The sequence below is a fragment of the Corylus avellana genome, chromosome 7 (assembly GCF_965113065.1).
Source record: "Corylus avellana chromosome 7, dhCorAvel1.hap1.2, whole genome shotgun sequence".
NCBI lineage: Eukaryota > Viridiplantae > Streptophyta > Magnoliopsida > Fagales > Betulaceae > Corylus > Corylus avellana.
Window position 1 is genome coordinate 4,490,343 of NC_142496.1, and position 17,520 is coordinate 4,507,862.

The 17,520-nt window shown below is 35.9% G+C and overlaps 1 protein-coding gene across 1 annotated transcript; it reads left to right on the top strand.

Moving 5' to 3' along the window:
- Positions 1 to 8,826: 8,826 nt before the first annotated feature.
- Positions 8,827 to 11,778, top strand: LOC132185642 (protein indeterminate-domain 16). The gene is made up of 3 exons (XM_059599404.2): positions 8,827 to 9,518; positions 9,613 to 10,012; positions 10,745 to 11,778. Exons 1-3 carry the CDS (start codon positions 9,389 to 9,391, stop codon positions 11,544 to 11,546), a joined length of 1,332 nt encoding a protein of 443 aa, XP_059455387.2. The 5' UTR covers positions 8,827 to 9,388; the 3' UTR covers positions 11,547 to 11,778.
- Positions 11,779 to 17,520: the final 5,742 nt, after the last annotated feature.

Sequence of the window (17,520 nt, forward strand, 5' to 3'; positions counted from 1 at the left end):
TTTTCGTTTGTTAGCCGCGAGGCACTGGCCACCCCTCCTCAAAGAGGGGTAGTTGCCAACCGACAGCCACCCCTTTATTTTATTTTATTTTATTTTAAATTATCTTTGAATTTTTTTCATTTTTTTAGTTTTATATATTTATATTATTTTTTTATTAAGAGTGCCATGTGCCATCATTTTGTTGGTGCTGACGTAGCACACTAACAGAATTCGTCAAGTGTGTTGCTGGAATTTAAGTGCAGGGAGTAATTATTATTTTAGCCTACCTCAAGAATCTTTAAATTATTTTTTGTACCACAATGAGCGATTTGTAATTTAGGCTAACCACAAAAACTAATTTTGCATTTATCTCCCATTTTTTTTCAATCAGAAACCCTATTGTACGAACTAAATTTGAAATTTAGAATTACAATAAAGGGAAACTTCACTAAGGACCCCCCAAACTTTCACCCGTTTTGAAATACCCCCACTGAACTTCAAAATCTCTCAATTTGGACCCTTCCGTTAATTTTAGCCGTTAAAAATTCAAAAAAAGACCAAAATATCCCCGATTTTTGTTTTTAAATAAAAAACGTTTTAGAAGTTGGAATTTTATACAAAAGTCAGGGGTATAAACGTCATGTGACGTTTAAAATCTGACGGAGGGGTCCAAATTGAAAGCAATTGAAAGTTCAGGGGACTAAATTGAGAGATTTTGAAGTTCAGAGTGGTATTTCAAAACGGATGGAAGTTTGAGAGTCCTTAGTGAAGTTTCCCCTTACAATAAAGAAGGATAATACCCAATAAGAAATTGACATTAAATGATCAAATTTGTATCATTTTAATGTATATAATAAACACTACGGTAAAAGGAATACAACTTGTGATGGGTAACAAGATAAAATAAAGGGGAAACTTCATTAAGGACCCCCAAACTTCTACTCGTTTTGAAATACCCCACATAAACTTCAAAATCTCTCAATTTAGTCCCCTGAACTTTCAATTGCTTTCAATTTGGACCCCTCCGTTAGATTTTAAACGTCACATGACGTTTATACCCCTGACTTTTGTATAAAATTTCAACTTCTAAAACATTTTATTATTTTTAAAAAACAAAAATCAGGGATATTTTGGTCTTTTTTTAAATTTTAAACGGCTAAAATTAATGGAAGGGTCCAAATTGAGAGCAATTGAAAGTTCAAGGGACTAAATTGAGAGATTTTGAAGTTCAGGGGAGGTATTTCAAAACGGGTAAAAGTTTGGGGGTCCTTAGTGAAGTTTCCCCTAAAAGAAAAGACAATTGCTAGGGATACCAAACCTTTTCACATAATTGATAAAATAATTAAAGTAAAAAAATGACTAGTTAATTTAATTAATTAACAACGAGTTGTTAACCATGCACTCTTAATCATGCATTTTACCAATTATGACTTGTCACTGATACTATCAACATGGACACAATTGTCGCTAAATTTTTTCGCGGTTGTCTCATCAAAAAATGTTATCAGTGATGACCTAAGCACTTAAACAAATATGTCATCTCTTAGAATTAGGAGTGACAAAAACTCTCATTTGTAATTTATGTTTTTTTATTTGTTCTTCACTTTCCCCAGTTTTCCCTCATATGAATAGAAAAAAAAAAACAAAACAAAAACAAAAACAAAAACAAACAAACATGTCGTTGCTAATAATTTTGTAATGACAGGAGAAAGCAATGGAGCACACGAGAAAAATAGAGAACAATGGGAAGTTGTGAAAATTACAAAGCGGTCACACGTACCCATGTAGCTTCCCCAACGCCCAAGGTTCTTCCCACGACAAATTGTTGTTGCAAATATATTTATATACCCTTTTTTTTTTTTTTTTTTTTAATCAAAATTTATATACATTTATTAGTGATGACAAAATACTCATTGCTAATATATTGATATTAGAGTAGACCGGGGTCATGGTTATATATATATATATATATATAAAGGTTTTTTAAGAAAAAAAAAAACTTTATTTTTAAGTTTTTTTCAAGAATGTCTTTTAACCATTTTTAGAATAAAAAAGTCAAATAAGTGTTTTAAAAGTTTTTACTTTTTATGTACTAAAAGAATTTTTTAAATTTCTCAACGCAGTCCTAACTATGATCTAAGTGCTATATGCAAGATGTATAAAATCCAAACATGATTGATCGGACTAGCTAGTGCATTGGGAGGATACAAAATTCAAAGAACTTGACCCATCCTTTGATCATGGCATGATTGGTCCAACTAGTGCACTAGGATGATACAAAATCCAAAGAGTTCGACCGATCAAACGATCGTACCATGATTGATCGAACTAGTACATCAAGATGATATAAAATTCAAACAGTTCAATTGATCATTTGATCGAACAACGACTAATCCTTCGTTTGATTGTACTAGCGCATCATGATGATACAAAATTCAAAGTGTTTGATCAATCCTTAGATTTTTTAAGATCGATCAGACTAGTACACAAGGATGATACACAATTTATAAATCCTTCAATTGTATCACAATTGGTCGGACTAGTGCACAAAAATGACACAAAATCTATAGAGTTCGATTGATCTTCGATCATATCACAATCAATCAAATTAGTAGGATGATACAAAATCCATAGAGTTTGATCGATCCTTCAATTGTATCATGATCGATCAGACTAGTGTACAATGATGATACAAAATCCATAAAGTTTGTTGGTCTTTCAATCCTATCACGTATAGTTGATAGTATAACATGCATTACATATAATATGTCAATTGTATATAAAGTTCTTAGGTAAACTTTACTTAACCCTCCCTAAAAGTTTTGCTATTACCCTCTAAAGTTTAAAAACTTTCAATTAAGTATATTGAACTTCTAATTTTTTGTAATGTCACATATTCATTAGGTTCCCCAACCCCCCCCCCCCCCCCCCCCCCCTTTTTTTATCAAAATAAAATTAAAAAATTGCAAAGATTCAAGCATGAGTATTTTTGCAAATTTCATTAAATTCTGACCAACGCCTGAATCTTTGCAATTTTTTTTCCTTTTTTTTTTTTCAAAAAAATGGAGGGTATTTTGGTATTTTTGACCATCCATTAAAATTTTACAGAAAAACCTATTGGAATGATGACATTGAAAAAAATTGAAAGTTTGATACACTAAGTTTTGATTTTTGAACTTTGAGAGGTAATTACAAAAATAATAAAAGTTCAAGAGAGTTAAAAGTGATATTTCTCCAAAAAAAAAAAAAAAAAAAAAAAAATTACATGTTGATTTTTTACGGATGCTCTTTTACTTTGAACCGTCAATGATGACTTCCAAATTTCGAAAAACAGTAAGCATATTAAGTGAGTTGCGGGTACTAATTACCCCCCTAGCTACCTTCAAACCAAGAGTTAATATTTATTTTTTATTTTATGGAAATTGTATGTGCTTTTAGGGTTGAATATTTTTTGTCAAAAAAAAAAAAAAAAATCTTTTTAATTTTATTTTTTTTTCAAAATAAATCAAATGAAATCCAAAACTTCATCTTAGCCCACACAATTGAATTACTTCGTGATTCCAAGTGCATGGTAGCTCGACTCTTATGTCAAGAGTACAAATAGTTAATTTAATTTCCTTAAAAAGCATTTATTTTTTGCTGAGTTCTAAAGCATTTATTAAGTAACTTGATAAAGCCACTTTTTTCCACCTTCTCAACCATTACTCTTACCTAAAAAGGGTACGGAGGCAATGATGTTTAAAAAGAGAGACAATGAGAGGTCTGCGCACTTTCTACAGTTAGATATATATATAGAATATATATAATGTTTGCAAAACAAAACAAAAAAGAAATAAAATAATTAGTATATATAGATAAGTTGGTATATTTGTTTAATATGAGCAAGAGAATGGGGGGATGATGGGAGCCGGATTCTCAAACACATGCTGCATTTGAAGAGAATGTCCTTTGCAATCATCTTCCCAAGTGTTTGTCGATCCCGAATCTAATCATACTTTGTTTAAACCTAAAACTACATCGATCTTCTATATTTTACTAATTTAATCAGCCTAACTACGTGCAAAAACTCTCAACCAAGATCTCTTTCTTTCTCCCTCTCCATCACTCCAAACACGAGAGATTCTTTTAATCATCCTTCCTATATATAATTATAATTATAATTATAATTATCATATATATGGGGCCTGTTAGCTTTCATCTTAATTGATCCAAATATAGTTAATAAGGGTGGTGAAAATTATGGTAGGGTATGATAACAGGGGTCCCACGTCTTTTTGAACCCGGCAGCCACCGAACAGGAGGCCATATTTTCGGTGTCGGCCGGAGTTTCCTGTTTTCTTCGTAGGTGTAATGATAGGGTGTTGCAGCCATGCATCATGGACTCGGTCCATCAGAAGTTATAATCTTCTTGCTACGCCACTAGCTAGCTAGATTGAACATCCATCAGAGAATGATGTTATGGGCGATGAAAAGCCACGTACACAGAAAGTCACAATAAAATATCTCTGACTAAAATTACTTCATGCTTTTTGCGACTTGAATTTCAAATACCCACTTGAAAGCACAACGGGAAAAACTAGCTAGAACCTAGCTAGGAGAGTGAGACGCCCACAAAAAAATATCCAAACTTGGGGCGGGTGTGTGGCCACCTGTTTATCAAGGCTTCAAAGCTAGGAGGGATAAATTTTTCTTCAATTCAATCTATTAAATTGAAATATTTTTAAAATGAGCGAGTCAGAACTAGTGGCTTATATTAGAACATCAGTAGTTGGCTTTGAGTATTTTGGAAATTTTCAAAATACGTCCGTACAATTATGATTTTTCTATATATATATATATATATATTAGAACATCAGTGGTTGGCTTTGGGTATTTTGGAGATTTTCAAAATACGTCCGTTCAATTATGATTCTTCTATATATATATATATGTTGTTATTCTGAATCATTAATAGCAAAATACAGCCGTACTCTCTATAGAAGTAGGCACATTGCCAAACCATGTAAATATGTGTCTCAACTCTCTCTTAATCTCTCTCTTTTCGATTTCATGATATAAAGTTGCATAAAATTATATTTGCCTTTCCAAGAAATTAAGAAGGTAGTCTGGTTGCCAAAAACTTGGAGTTGAGGAAAAAAGTGGTAATGTTGAAACATGGGTGGCTATGCTCCAATAGTGGTAGCTAGCTCTATTTAGTTCAGTTGGGTTAATTCAAATTATTTCAAAAAGTGAAGCTTTTAGAATGTCAAGACTCCAGAGATTGTTCTATGACGCCGAACAAAATTAGAAATGTTTAGTCAGAGTATGACAGTAGCAAAAATTAAGAATGAAAGATTGAAAAGAGAATTCAGGAAAAGAGAAAATAACGATTAGATAAGAGAAAGACTCTAGTCGTTCCAAAAAAATTAGAGAATAGCTCTAAAATCTTATGCCCGATTCTTGTCATTTTTGTGTTGATCTTCTCTATCAATGAATGTCATTAATTCGGTATCTAATAAATCAGTTGTTGATTCTCAAGCATCAGCCTCCCTGGGTTGAAAAGAATTCACCATCGAATTCAAGTCATCTCTGTCAACATCAACAAAATAGGGAGTCAATGCTTCACGTTAAACATGTTAGATGTCTTCAAATGACTTGGAATACGTAGCTGGTATGTATTGTCATTTATCTTCAATTGAATCTCGCATGGCCCAATCTTCCATTCTTGTAGCTTGTTAAACTCTCCTACAAGAAAATGATCACGTGTGAGTCCAACCCAAACCAAATCACCAACTTTAAACGTTACCTTGCGTTTGTGGCTGTGAGATTGTACTTTATTGAGTTTTTTCAAAAAATTCTTAGTTAATTGGAAAAAAAAATAAAATAAAATAGAGTCGATCCAACAGTTATTTTCTTTTAATATCATGTGCACAATAAGGACATTGTTTGTTGTTATATATGATGTCTTAATTTCAGAACCTCTAATGGATTCAAGCCTTATGAATGATCTAATCTTCGGAGGGACAATGTAGAATTTGGGAAGGGCTTGCACCTTAATTAATAAACCTAACTTAACTTAACTCAACTTGAATGTATTTGTTCGGACAGTTTCCGTTTGTAAGAATATATATACACTCTTGCAAAAGAGATAGAATTGAAGCAAAAATGCTTGTTGGAGTAAGCTGATGGGGAATAACTCTGATGCCTAAGTCAATTATCACTTCAAAGATGGATAATTACTTAGTTTAAAATGCTCTTGTGTTAAGAGTAAGAAAGGTCAAAAGATCCCGCATACCTAGGTATAGTATGGTTTTTATAGAGTCCGAACGTTGAATGCAATCATGGTAACTAATCCCCACACCCCTTGGATCCTAAGATTAGGGGGCGGTTCTAGCAAGGCCGAGTGCTACGTTGAATGCAATTGGTTATGGTGTCTGTGCTCCTTGCTTTATGGAGTTGAAAAGACATCGGTCGTGTCCGTGCATTGTGGACTGATAGGTGCGCTGTGATCGTACTTTGATATCGTCGAATTTGAGTTATGGTTCATTTATAGCTTCTCTTCTGAAGGTCTAATCAGTCAACAATATAATCTTGAAAATTGCATTGACGAGTAGATTTGGTGTAGCGATCGGGATGGACAATTGAGTCTGATCCTCGATTCATAGCAAACCATTAATGCTAGAACAGGATATCTGGCCCCGATCAATTATTTGGGTCTTGCGTTAGCGAATGCTAATGATGGATTCCGATTGCTTGTGGGCTTATAACTAGTGGCCCAATTCCCAACAGTATTGATAAGAACCAGTTCAATAGTGTAAGGTCAGTTTTTAAAGAGAATAACTTCTGTGAGGTTATGGCACAAACCCATCATTTTATGCCTTCCAATAAGATATTGACATCTCAGCTTATTACAACTTAAGAAAATAAAACAAATATACCAAATGTACTAGAATTTTAAAAATCTCACCTCACATATATGAGAAATGCTAGAGAGCCAAAGAGAATGAGTCAGAATTTTTTTTCAAATTGACATGGCAAAAATTTTAAAATGAAAAAAAAATTTTTTTTGAACAACACTTCTCTATTGTTTAAAATTCTTGACATGCTAGTTTGAAATGAATTCTGGTTCCTTCTCTTTGTCTCTCTAACACTTCTCCACATATATGGATGTGATCTAGTATATTTGTTTTATTTTCTTAAGTTATACTAAACTGAAGTGTCTATCATTCATTGGAGAACACAAAAATGTGAATTTGTGCCCCAACCTCATAGAAATGCTTATGGTTGAACAAAAGAAAACTATTTAAAAAAAAAAAAAAAATGTTATTTTCTTGAGTTCTCCCAAATAAATCCATCTCCATTTCATCTTCCAATAAACATGATTTCTGACATTTGTTGGTAACCACACATATATTATTTCATGGTGAAAACTGAAAACGAAACATTTCAAAGTATTCACGATGAACATGTGCTCTAAGAATCTTAATTGGTTTTTTACTTTTAGGTTGAAAGTGATTTTTGATTAAAATTAGGCTTTATTGATGTTTGTGGGAGCCATTTTGGTGGAGTCCTCTTATCTCTTAAAAAAAAAAAAAAAAAAAAAAAAACTCTTTTTTTTTTTTTTTTTTTTTTTTTTTTTTTTCATTTTTGGGCGTTGCCCTTGAGCAAACAATGTATACCGTTTGTGCATCTTGTAATTGTCATTATTATTTATTTATCTTACAATTATTCAATAATATTGATTTCTTTTTTTTTTTTTTTTCATTTAACAATGTTTAATTCAAGAGTTAATTACAAGTATCAGGTCAATTTTATTGGCAGATAAATGTTGGATATAATTATAGCATTTAGCATTTCTTTATATGAATATTACTATATTTTCATTTTATTCACACTTGTCAATTGGGTACGTAGTTAATCTCACATATATTTATTATAGTTTTCAATTTTAATTCAAGATCAAATATTGTATATACAAGAGGTATAAATAAAGTGCAGTTTCTCACCTAGTGTTCGGAAGCATTCTCATATGATCATCCATCCGGATTAAGAGTGGAAAAGATCCTCCCTTGTAACATTTTCCCCCTTTCAATTAAAAAGAAAAAAAAAAAAAAAAAAAGGTATAAATAAAATAAGAGAATGTATCAAATATACATGCAAATTAATGTCGTTTTTCTTAGCATGTTTATGTGTGTGTATAACATGGTAAACTCCGCCATAAGATAATTCTCTAAAATTAAACTGCCTGAATTTTAATTTTTTTTTTTCTGATTATATTTATGTGTTCAGAATATCGTTAAAGTGCACCACACGAGAATCCTTCAAAATTAAATTGTCCGAATTTCACTCAAATAAAGGTACTCTAAGAAAAATAGATTGTGAGATCCATTTGTCTTGAGCATGTGAGCCCCGCACTTCAAACTGCTCGAGTCAAGTGCAATCGCCCTCTCTTAGATTGCCCGAATCGTTCTAATTTCAGGAAATTTCAATTCTACTGTAACTTGAAAAGACAATCCTGCTAGTGTAACTTGCTGGTAAGCTATCTTCCCCACCCACAGTCAAATTTTTTTTTTTTTAGAAAAAAAAAAAAAAAGAAAAGAAAATGAAAAGTTTATTGCTATGCTGATGCACCCAGTTTACCAAAAAAGTAAGCATCTTTTGCACAGGGAATTATGACTCCATTGACTAGTATACCCTTGAGGGTGACTTTACATCGACAGTGTCTACTTTACAAAGGCTGCTTCAAAATTAATTAATGAGATTGCAAATAACTACATATATTAGTGAGGGGGCAGTTTGGTAAATGAATAGCCTCCTCCCTCGCTGTTCAGAAGATCTTTTTGGCCAAGAGAGATTCTCAAACGGTGGTGTGGGAGACTGACAAGAATAGGGAGCTTACGTGTACCCTTGGAGCTTGGCCTGTATTTTTTTTGCATGCAAAGCAAAAAATTTTACTGTGCGATGAATTATGAGACTGCTTTTGTTTCCTTGTGGGGATGTTCTTCTGGAGCCCATGGCTGCTTGTGGGATCAAGTTTCAAGCATCGTGATTGGGTCAATCTCTCTCTCTCTCTCTCTCTCTGAGGAACAAGTTCAATAAGGATGATGATCTACAAGAATACCTGTGGAAGATAGATGAAAGCAAAGAGAGAGAGAAAGGTGATGATAGAAATAGAAAAAGCTGAAAGTTTTAAAAGCTAAGTTAGAAAAGAAAAGAAAGCTGATGAGGGTAACCGAAAGGAAGAAAGAAGAGAGCTTTTTTTCTTCCTCTATGTCCTAGGCAAGGGTTGTAGCTGTATCTTCTCTCTGCCCCACATCTCTCTCCTTATTATTAACCTTTATTTAGAAAGTGTGGGAGGGATTGCTTTCCTTCTTAGGCTTATATTATACAAGATATAATCACACAAGCGGAAAGTGAGCAAAATTCACCCATGTTAGGCACTAACTCTTCTTCCTCCTCACTACTCCCTTCTTCTTCTTCTGAGCCTTTTTCTTGCTTAGAAAACGGTAGCAACAACAACAACAACAACAAGAGGAAAAGACGCCCAGCAGGAACTCCAGGTATATTCAATATATTCATATTCATGTGATGTTGTGGTAGGGGAAGGAAAATTAATTTCAGGGAGGGGAGTAAACTGTTGTTGGGTGGGTGCAGATCCCGATGCAGAGGTGGTTTCTCTGTCGCCGAAAACGTTATTGGAGTCGGATCGTTATGTGTGCGAGATCTGCAACCAGGGGTTTCAGAGAGACCAGAACCTTCAGATGCATCGGAGGAGGCACAAGGTACCGTGGAAATTGCTGAAGAGGGAGAATCCGGTGGTGAAGAAGCGGGTTTTCGTCTGCCCGGAGCCGAGCTGCTTGCACCACGATCCATGCCACGCGCTGGGTGATCTTGTTGGGATAAAGAAGCATTTCAGGAGGAAGCATAGCAATCACAAGCAATGGGTCTGTGAGAAATGCTCCAAGGGTTATGCTGTTCAATCCGATTACAAAGCCCATCTCAAAACCTGCGGCACAAGAGGCCACTCTTGTGATTGTGGCCGTGTTTTCTCGAGGTTTATTTCATTAACGAACTCATCAAATCGATCTCTATTTCATTTTCGATCGCTTTCTGGGTTTTAATTTTTATCTCTCTCTCTATATATATATTATATGATGATCATGAATTCAACTAGCTATCTATTCTGGATCCCTTTTGTTAAACTTGGGTTTTGACTCAAACAGGGAAAAACCAAAAAAAAAACAAAAGATTTTGGCTTTGACTGATGGAACCTTAATCCAATTTTTAACAACTGTTTTTGACAGTTGAACACATTTCCCGAAGATCAGTTTCCGTTGGTCATAGAGCAGTTGGTTTCGAATCCTCTAGCTAGGCAGGCCAACACCCAAAACAGTCTCTCCTTCGTGTCTTTCTTCTTTTTTTTTTTTTTTTTTTGTTTTGTTTTCTTTTCTTTTCTAGCTGATCATCAGCAACAATATCTTAAATCAATAACTTGGTTAATTCTGTACCATATTAAATTCATATAAATCACATATATCCTCCCATTTCAAGTATATCCCACGATCCATTTATGCATATTTTTCTACTTTTGTTTATTTTTCTGTAGTATATGCTAATGATCACTTGATCTATATATATATATATATTCATTCCTTTGTGTTAATTTAATATCCATCTTTTTAGTAGTTCCAATGCTTTTCTTTTGCTGCTTCGTGGAGTACTAGAATCATAGAAATCCCTTTATAATAAACCAATGTATTTCAATATCTCTTTTTGTGCCTTTTAGGGTGGAAAGTTTCATCGAGCACCAGGATGCTTGTAGCATGGGGCGTCTCCGGCCGGAATCACAACCACTTCAGCCGGCGTGCTTGTCTCGAACGGCATCAAGCCCAAGCCCATCAAGCGAGACAAATTTCAGCACAGCTCCTTGGCATCATCATCCTGGTTTACTAATGCCAAAGCTAACACAACCTACTGCCTTGCCATCCAAGAATACTACAACAAACTACCACAATCTTGAGCTTCAGCTCTCAACCACATCGAATTCCATTGATGCAGCCGCCGCCGCAGCAGCCGCCGCCTCGGTTTCTCCCAAAAGAGATTGCAATCACTCCACCCATCTCCAGCTCTCCATTGGGTCGTGTGAATTTGGAGAGAAAAATGAATCAAACACAAACAGAATTATTAACTCCCCAAAGGAGAGCAATAACAATATCACGTCGAGGCTTAAAGAAGAAGCCCGCGAGCAGCTGCGGCTAGCCATGGCGGAGAAGGCGTATGCTGAAGAGGCTAGACTGCAAGCAAAGCGGCAGATTGATATTGCAGAACAAGAGTTTGCAAATGCAAAGAGAATCAGGCAACAAGCGCAGGCTGAATTAGACAAAGCTCAGGCTCTCAAAGACCACGCAATCAAACAAGTCACTTCCACCATTCTTCAAATCACCTGCCACGCTTGCAAGCACCAATTTCAAGCGGTTGCTTCCGATGAAAACTCTCTGGTGTTGAGTTATATGTCGGCCACTACAACAGAAGGTGAAGTAGAGAATGATATCCATCGAACTGATCATGTTGCAAAATCAGCTAATTAACACGTACCCTTAATTAATTAGATTTCTCTCTATTTTTCTTTTCTTCTATTATCTATTTAATTACCAATATTATACCAAGTGATCGAGTTGCTGTTGTGGTTATCTCTCAGGTTGATTAGAAGAAGAAAAAAAAAAAAATGAGTGCTGCATGTATCTTGCAATTTATGTGATGTTATTTGTTCATTAATTTGGTAAATCCAGACTATTATATAATGGTTATTTTGATTTTCAATACCGCAACTATTTCATTGAATTGAATGAGCTCATTTTTCTATACGTCAACTTTTTCTTGTGTTAGATTTTGTCTGGACTAGCTATATGGTTATCTTTCTTTGGCCCAGTTGGTCAGGTACGGAGAGGAAGCAGATTATTATACTATTTCCGTATGGCTGAGATAATTAACGGGGTTGTAAAAATTTCTAAAAAAATTAAAATTAAAAACTAATTTCTATTGTTACATTATTGTAATTCTAGCAGCATATTAAAGAGTTGTACTGACCAAAATTTATAACCTAGCAACATTTACAAACATACGTACATGTGTGTGTATATATATATAAGGAGGGATAAAGAGAGAGAGAGAGAGTGGGTCCTTTTGGAGTGCGGTTCTGTGGAGTGTATATAAATGTGAATAAAAAGCGCCATGTTTTTCAGTGCCAGTGTTGTAAGGGGTTAAAGACTAGCTCAGTCGTCGCTCTCAAAGGGTGTAAAGAAACAGACACAAACAAACTGTATTCATGATTTTCCTTCACATCTTTCACTCTCACATAAGAATCAGCGCCATGGCAGTGCGTGCAGCATCTTTCCAAATATGCAGAGACCATTCAAAGCTTTCATTCATGCCTGTGAAGCCTGTGAAACTGGCTGTGTTATCATTCATGGCTAGAGTCGGATCCCTCTCTCTTCATTTCCTTTGCCTTTTTTTTTTTTTTTTTTCATGGGTCATGTGGAGCTCCTCTCAACCTTCAATGCTGTTGCTTGCTACCCCTCCTCCCCATCACTACTTTATCTGACGCGTAAATGCTCTACACAATTATTATTAAGGAGCTCATCAGCTGTAACCTCAGACCTCATAAATTGATGGGCCTTGTGAGTTGAGACTCAGACTCCACCACCTTTATTTAGCTTCTGTTTTTTTTTTTTTTTTTTTTTTTTACAAGAATTTCTTTAAAAACTCAAACATTAATTTTTAAAAAACTTAAAGATGTTAAATAATATTTGTCACTTATTAGAATAGGTCGAAGCAAATTTCCTCCGAACTGATTTAGAGGAAATTTGTGTCCTTTTTTAAAAAAAATAAATAAATAATAATAATAATAATAAGAGAAAAGGAAAAAGAAAGTGGGTTATGAAACTCATTAAATAAAAAGGAGGTCTAATATTTAAACTTCGACTCCGTTTATTTTGACGTAAAATATTTTTTTTTGTTGATAAATGATTTCACTAAAAACATTTTATGACTTTGATTTCAGCGGCGAGCAAGCACAGAGTGTGCACGAGAATGAAGTCGGGTACTGTTAATTGGTTGAGAAAGAAAAGTTTATACTCATAAAATGGTTAACAATTTTCACGAAAATTAAAGGAGATTTTCCTGATTATGAACCTCGTTAGATAAAAAGGATGTCTAATATCTAAACTTCTGTTCCATTTGTTTTGATGTAAAATGTTTCTTTTTGTTGATAAATGATTTCGCTTAAAAAAAAAAATCGGCATTTAGCTCATACAAAAATTATATGACCGAGGCGACAGGCAAGAAAGAATGTGTGTGAAAAAGAAGGAAATGCTCAATCTCATAAAATAGTTTATAATTTTAACGAAAATTAAATTTTTAAAAAAAAAAAAAAAAGAAAAAAAAAAGGGGTCTTCTGTGGGTTAATCAAAAATATTTTTAGTTTCATCATAATTTTTGTTCATACCAAATACTAAAATATAAAGAACATTTTATAAAAACGTTTTAGATCGAAACAAAGGGAGCCTTCATTTTCATTGTTTTGCAGCCATCATGACGATTTCAGATCGATTTCTATTGTGGTGCCAATTATAGTCCATGAAAGTTTATGCTGGACCTCACCATACAAACCCACGTACTATGACAACGTTGACACTTCTCCACATGATATATATTATATATAGATTAACAATATATAGGGAGTTTAATTAATTAACTTATCTTTTATATATTGAAATTAAATGATATCTTTAAAGTTTCGTTTAAACCCTTTGGTATGGGAATTAAAGCAGAAAAGAACAAAGAAAAAACCCAGAAGTGGGTGAGAAATAAGAGAGAAAGTGTAAAAATCTTAGCTAGATAGGCCTAACTGCTCTCTGCATGCCTATAGAAGCATCTCAGAAAAAGTAGGTTAGCTTTGTTTTACAAATTCATTAACTCCCGTGCCGGTGCCACCCCCACCCCCTGAGCTTGACTTTTATAGGCCTCCACCTGGCGTTTGTCGTCCTCTAGAGTCTGTATCAAACAAAAACAACATTAATATTTATATCTGATGTTATATGTCTCCCCCATCCCCATATATCTCTACCGGAGATCAAGAATTATATGTATATATAATGGGCTTTTGCCGTTGCAATATTTCTCCGGCAGTGATGAATCTGATGATGATGGGGGATCAGATGAGACCAACGTTGACGTTGGTTTCATAATTCCTTGAGTGATTTCATGAAACTTGAGCAATTACCAATAGAATAAGAAGAAGCCTTAGCCAATGTGAAATAGAAGAGGTCCCCAACAAATGGGCCATGCATAAGGGCATGCTTGTACAGAAAGTTGGAGAGGGTACGTGTTTGGCCCTGACCCAAGCCAGGTTGCTCCAAAGATAACAATTAAGATAATTATTGATGCCGCAATTCCAACTATAGATTAGTTCTTTTTAAAGATAAAAATAAAATTTAAGGGTTAGTTAAGACTGCTATGTACCAAAAATGGCTCAAATCTGTCATTTAAAAAATTATGTTTGATCATACATACATAAACAGCATAAAAGAGTTTTGTATGCAATAAGGACCGTATCACAACATAGAAGCTGAAGTGGCACGGCTACAACATAGAGCCGGGTTCTACTTTGATATCTATTTGAGTTAAAAATTGAAATATAGTAAGAAACAATTATTTTGTTTATTTTTTTGTTAATATAGAATGGATATTAATTTTATTGTTTTATATATTTGAATTTAACCTTCAATCTTAATATATTTCTCATTCATGCTTTGGCTCCTCCTAATCAAAATTTTGGGCTCTATTCCTAATTGTCACTTCAATACAATGAGATAGTTGTGAAATAAAAATGTAGTTCTAGCATTACTCTTAACATAGCCAACCCTTAATTACATGCTATTGGATTGTGTTATTTGACCAACTTATATATTTGAAGAGAGAGTATTGGCTAATGTAACACCCCCAAAACTAGCATTGACCATTTTTAGTAGGGTTACTAGTAATTTTTTCAAATCAGTTAACTGGTAATTATCTAAAGGATTGCCCCTTGATGCAGCCTGACTTTGTGGGAAGCAAAGAAAACAGTACAAGAAGAAAGATAAATAATTCTTAGATCTTGAGTATATCAAAAATCTGAGAATTCTTCTCAAAAACCTAGAGTCTATCAAGGATTTGAGGAAAATATGAAGAACACTCACCTCTAAGGATTTTATTAGAAAAAACTGAAACAATAATCAAACGTACGTTTCTGGAGGCTATAAGGTCGTATTTATAGACCCCCAAAACCCTAACCCTAAAATAAATAAATTAAAGTCGGTATAAGCCAAACACGGCTACGCGTCTGGACAAGACTAATGGCCGTTCGGACAAGGACTATTGAAAGCAAAATAAAAACTGAAAAATAACATAGGCGTTCGAATGGGGCTTCGAACGGAGTCTTCTACCAGCTCCCTACGTTCGAATGGCCATTCGAACGAGGCTCCGAACGGGGCCTTCTGGAACCTCCAAGCAGCTAAGCATTCGAATGGGCTGCACTGTCGTTCGAAGGACTTCCTCTGTTGCGCGAGTTTTTGATCACGTCACCATCCTCTAAGGCGGCACTACACTCACATCCTCATAAATTCCCAAGCACTCTGGTCTACATCATCCTACCTAGGTTGAACAAAATTCACCTTCGAACAGAACTCCCACTGTTCCCACGTCCAAACACGCCCCCGGGATTTCGCGCCCCCGTCATCTCAAGTAGCAGCGCCCTTTGGTAGGCTTTTGAAACATTGACGAGATCAAAAAGATTTAATGAATCTTGGATTTGTTGTTGCAACCCTCCAATATACCGGGGTACTAATTGATCATCCAATTCGGATAGATCCACTCGTGTAAAAGCTTGTAGAACTTTTATGTGTTCTCATCCACGTAGGGGTGGCAATTCGGGTAATCGGGTAGACCCGATTAAGACCCGCTAAGACCCGCGACCCGATTACCCAAGACACGAACACGACCCGTTTAACTAATCGGGTTAACGGGTCTGACACGATTATAACACGGAAAATACCCGGGTAACCCGACACGACCCGTTTAACATTACCGGGTAAAATCGGGTAAACAAGACCCGACACATGCGTCAAACAGGTAATCTAACCCGACCCGACATGGAAAAATATGTAGAAAAGGCTGAAAAGCCATTTGGGCAATCAACGATTCAACATTCTTCTCTTTTGTTGAGCATTAGATGATTTAGATCTTAAAGGAATTAAATAGAATTGAAAATTAAATGGAAAAAAATGTGCAAGAACCAGGAAGGACCAAAATGGCAAAATATAGAGAACTAAGAAGCATGGACCCTTAGGCATTCTGAGCTGGTGGATGCAGGGGAGCCGAGAGGGAGTGGGAGAGGGGAGAGAGAGGCGTCGCCGGTGGGGGGGGTGGCGGCTGGCGGCTGGCGATTGGTGGGGTAGTACCGTAGTGGGCTCGTGAGGCCGTGAGTTGTGACCTTGAGGGTGAGCGATTGAGCGGCTGCGTGAGTGTCTGAGAGGGAGAACTGGAGAAGAAGTGTTTAGCTGTTTAGGGTTTCACTTTCACTTGTTACTTGTTAGTTTTTTATTCACTGAATCACTAATTCTTAGTTCTCACTTCTTACTTCATAGTTCTAAGTTTCTAACCGGGTTGGGCTTATGCTTGGCAGCTTGGGCCTTGGGTTGGGGTTTTTACTTTTTACCTTTCTTCTTCTTCTTTTTTTTTTTTTTTTTTTTTTTTTAAAAAAAAAAATTTTAATAAGTTAACGGGTCTGGCGGGTCACCCGAGACCCGCCGACCCGTTAACTTAAACGTGTCTGGCGGGTCGACCCGCGGACCCGCCGGGTCGACCCGCCAGACACGAATTTATCCGGGTCTTAATCGGGTAGACCCGATTAAGACCCGAACCCGATAAGCCCAAACCCATTACCTGCTAACTTCGTGTCGTGTTCGTGTCGGATTCGCGGGTCGTGTCCAAATTGCCGGCCCTACATCCACGGTCTTCGAACCTTGACTCTAATTTTGCAGCCGTTGGTACATGGTTCGAGTGTAGTTGTGGGGCAAAAAGGCGTGGCGCATGTGCTTCAGCAATTTCTCCCAATTGTCGATCTTTCTCTTACCTTGACGCACCCTAGCCTGCTTCAACTTCTACCACCATGCCGCTGCCCTTCCTCGAAACTTGGTTGCGACCAAAGAGACTCGCCAATCTTCAGGCACCCCCTTGAAGTCGAAAACCTCTCCAACTGCCACCACCTAATCCAAAAATTCTTCGGGTTGAAGACCCCCTTGAAATTTTGGAATATCAAGTTTGAATCTGTTCTCCCACCGATTAGCATGAGCTTGCACAGGGGGTTGACGTCCCTGTGTTCGGCACTCCGCAAAAGAGTTATTGTATCCATACTCGTCGTCTTCTTCGTCTTCCTCCTCCAATGCATGCGGTAGGGTTCGACATCGACGCTTGTCGTGGACGCGCGTGTTGGTCAGTTGGGTTGTGAGGTCTTCAATCTGATCC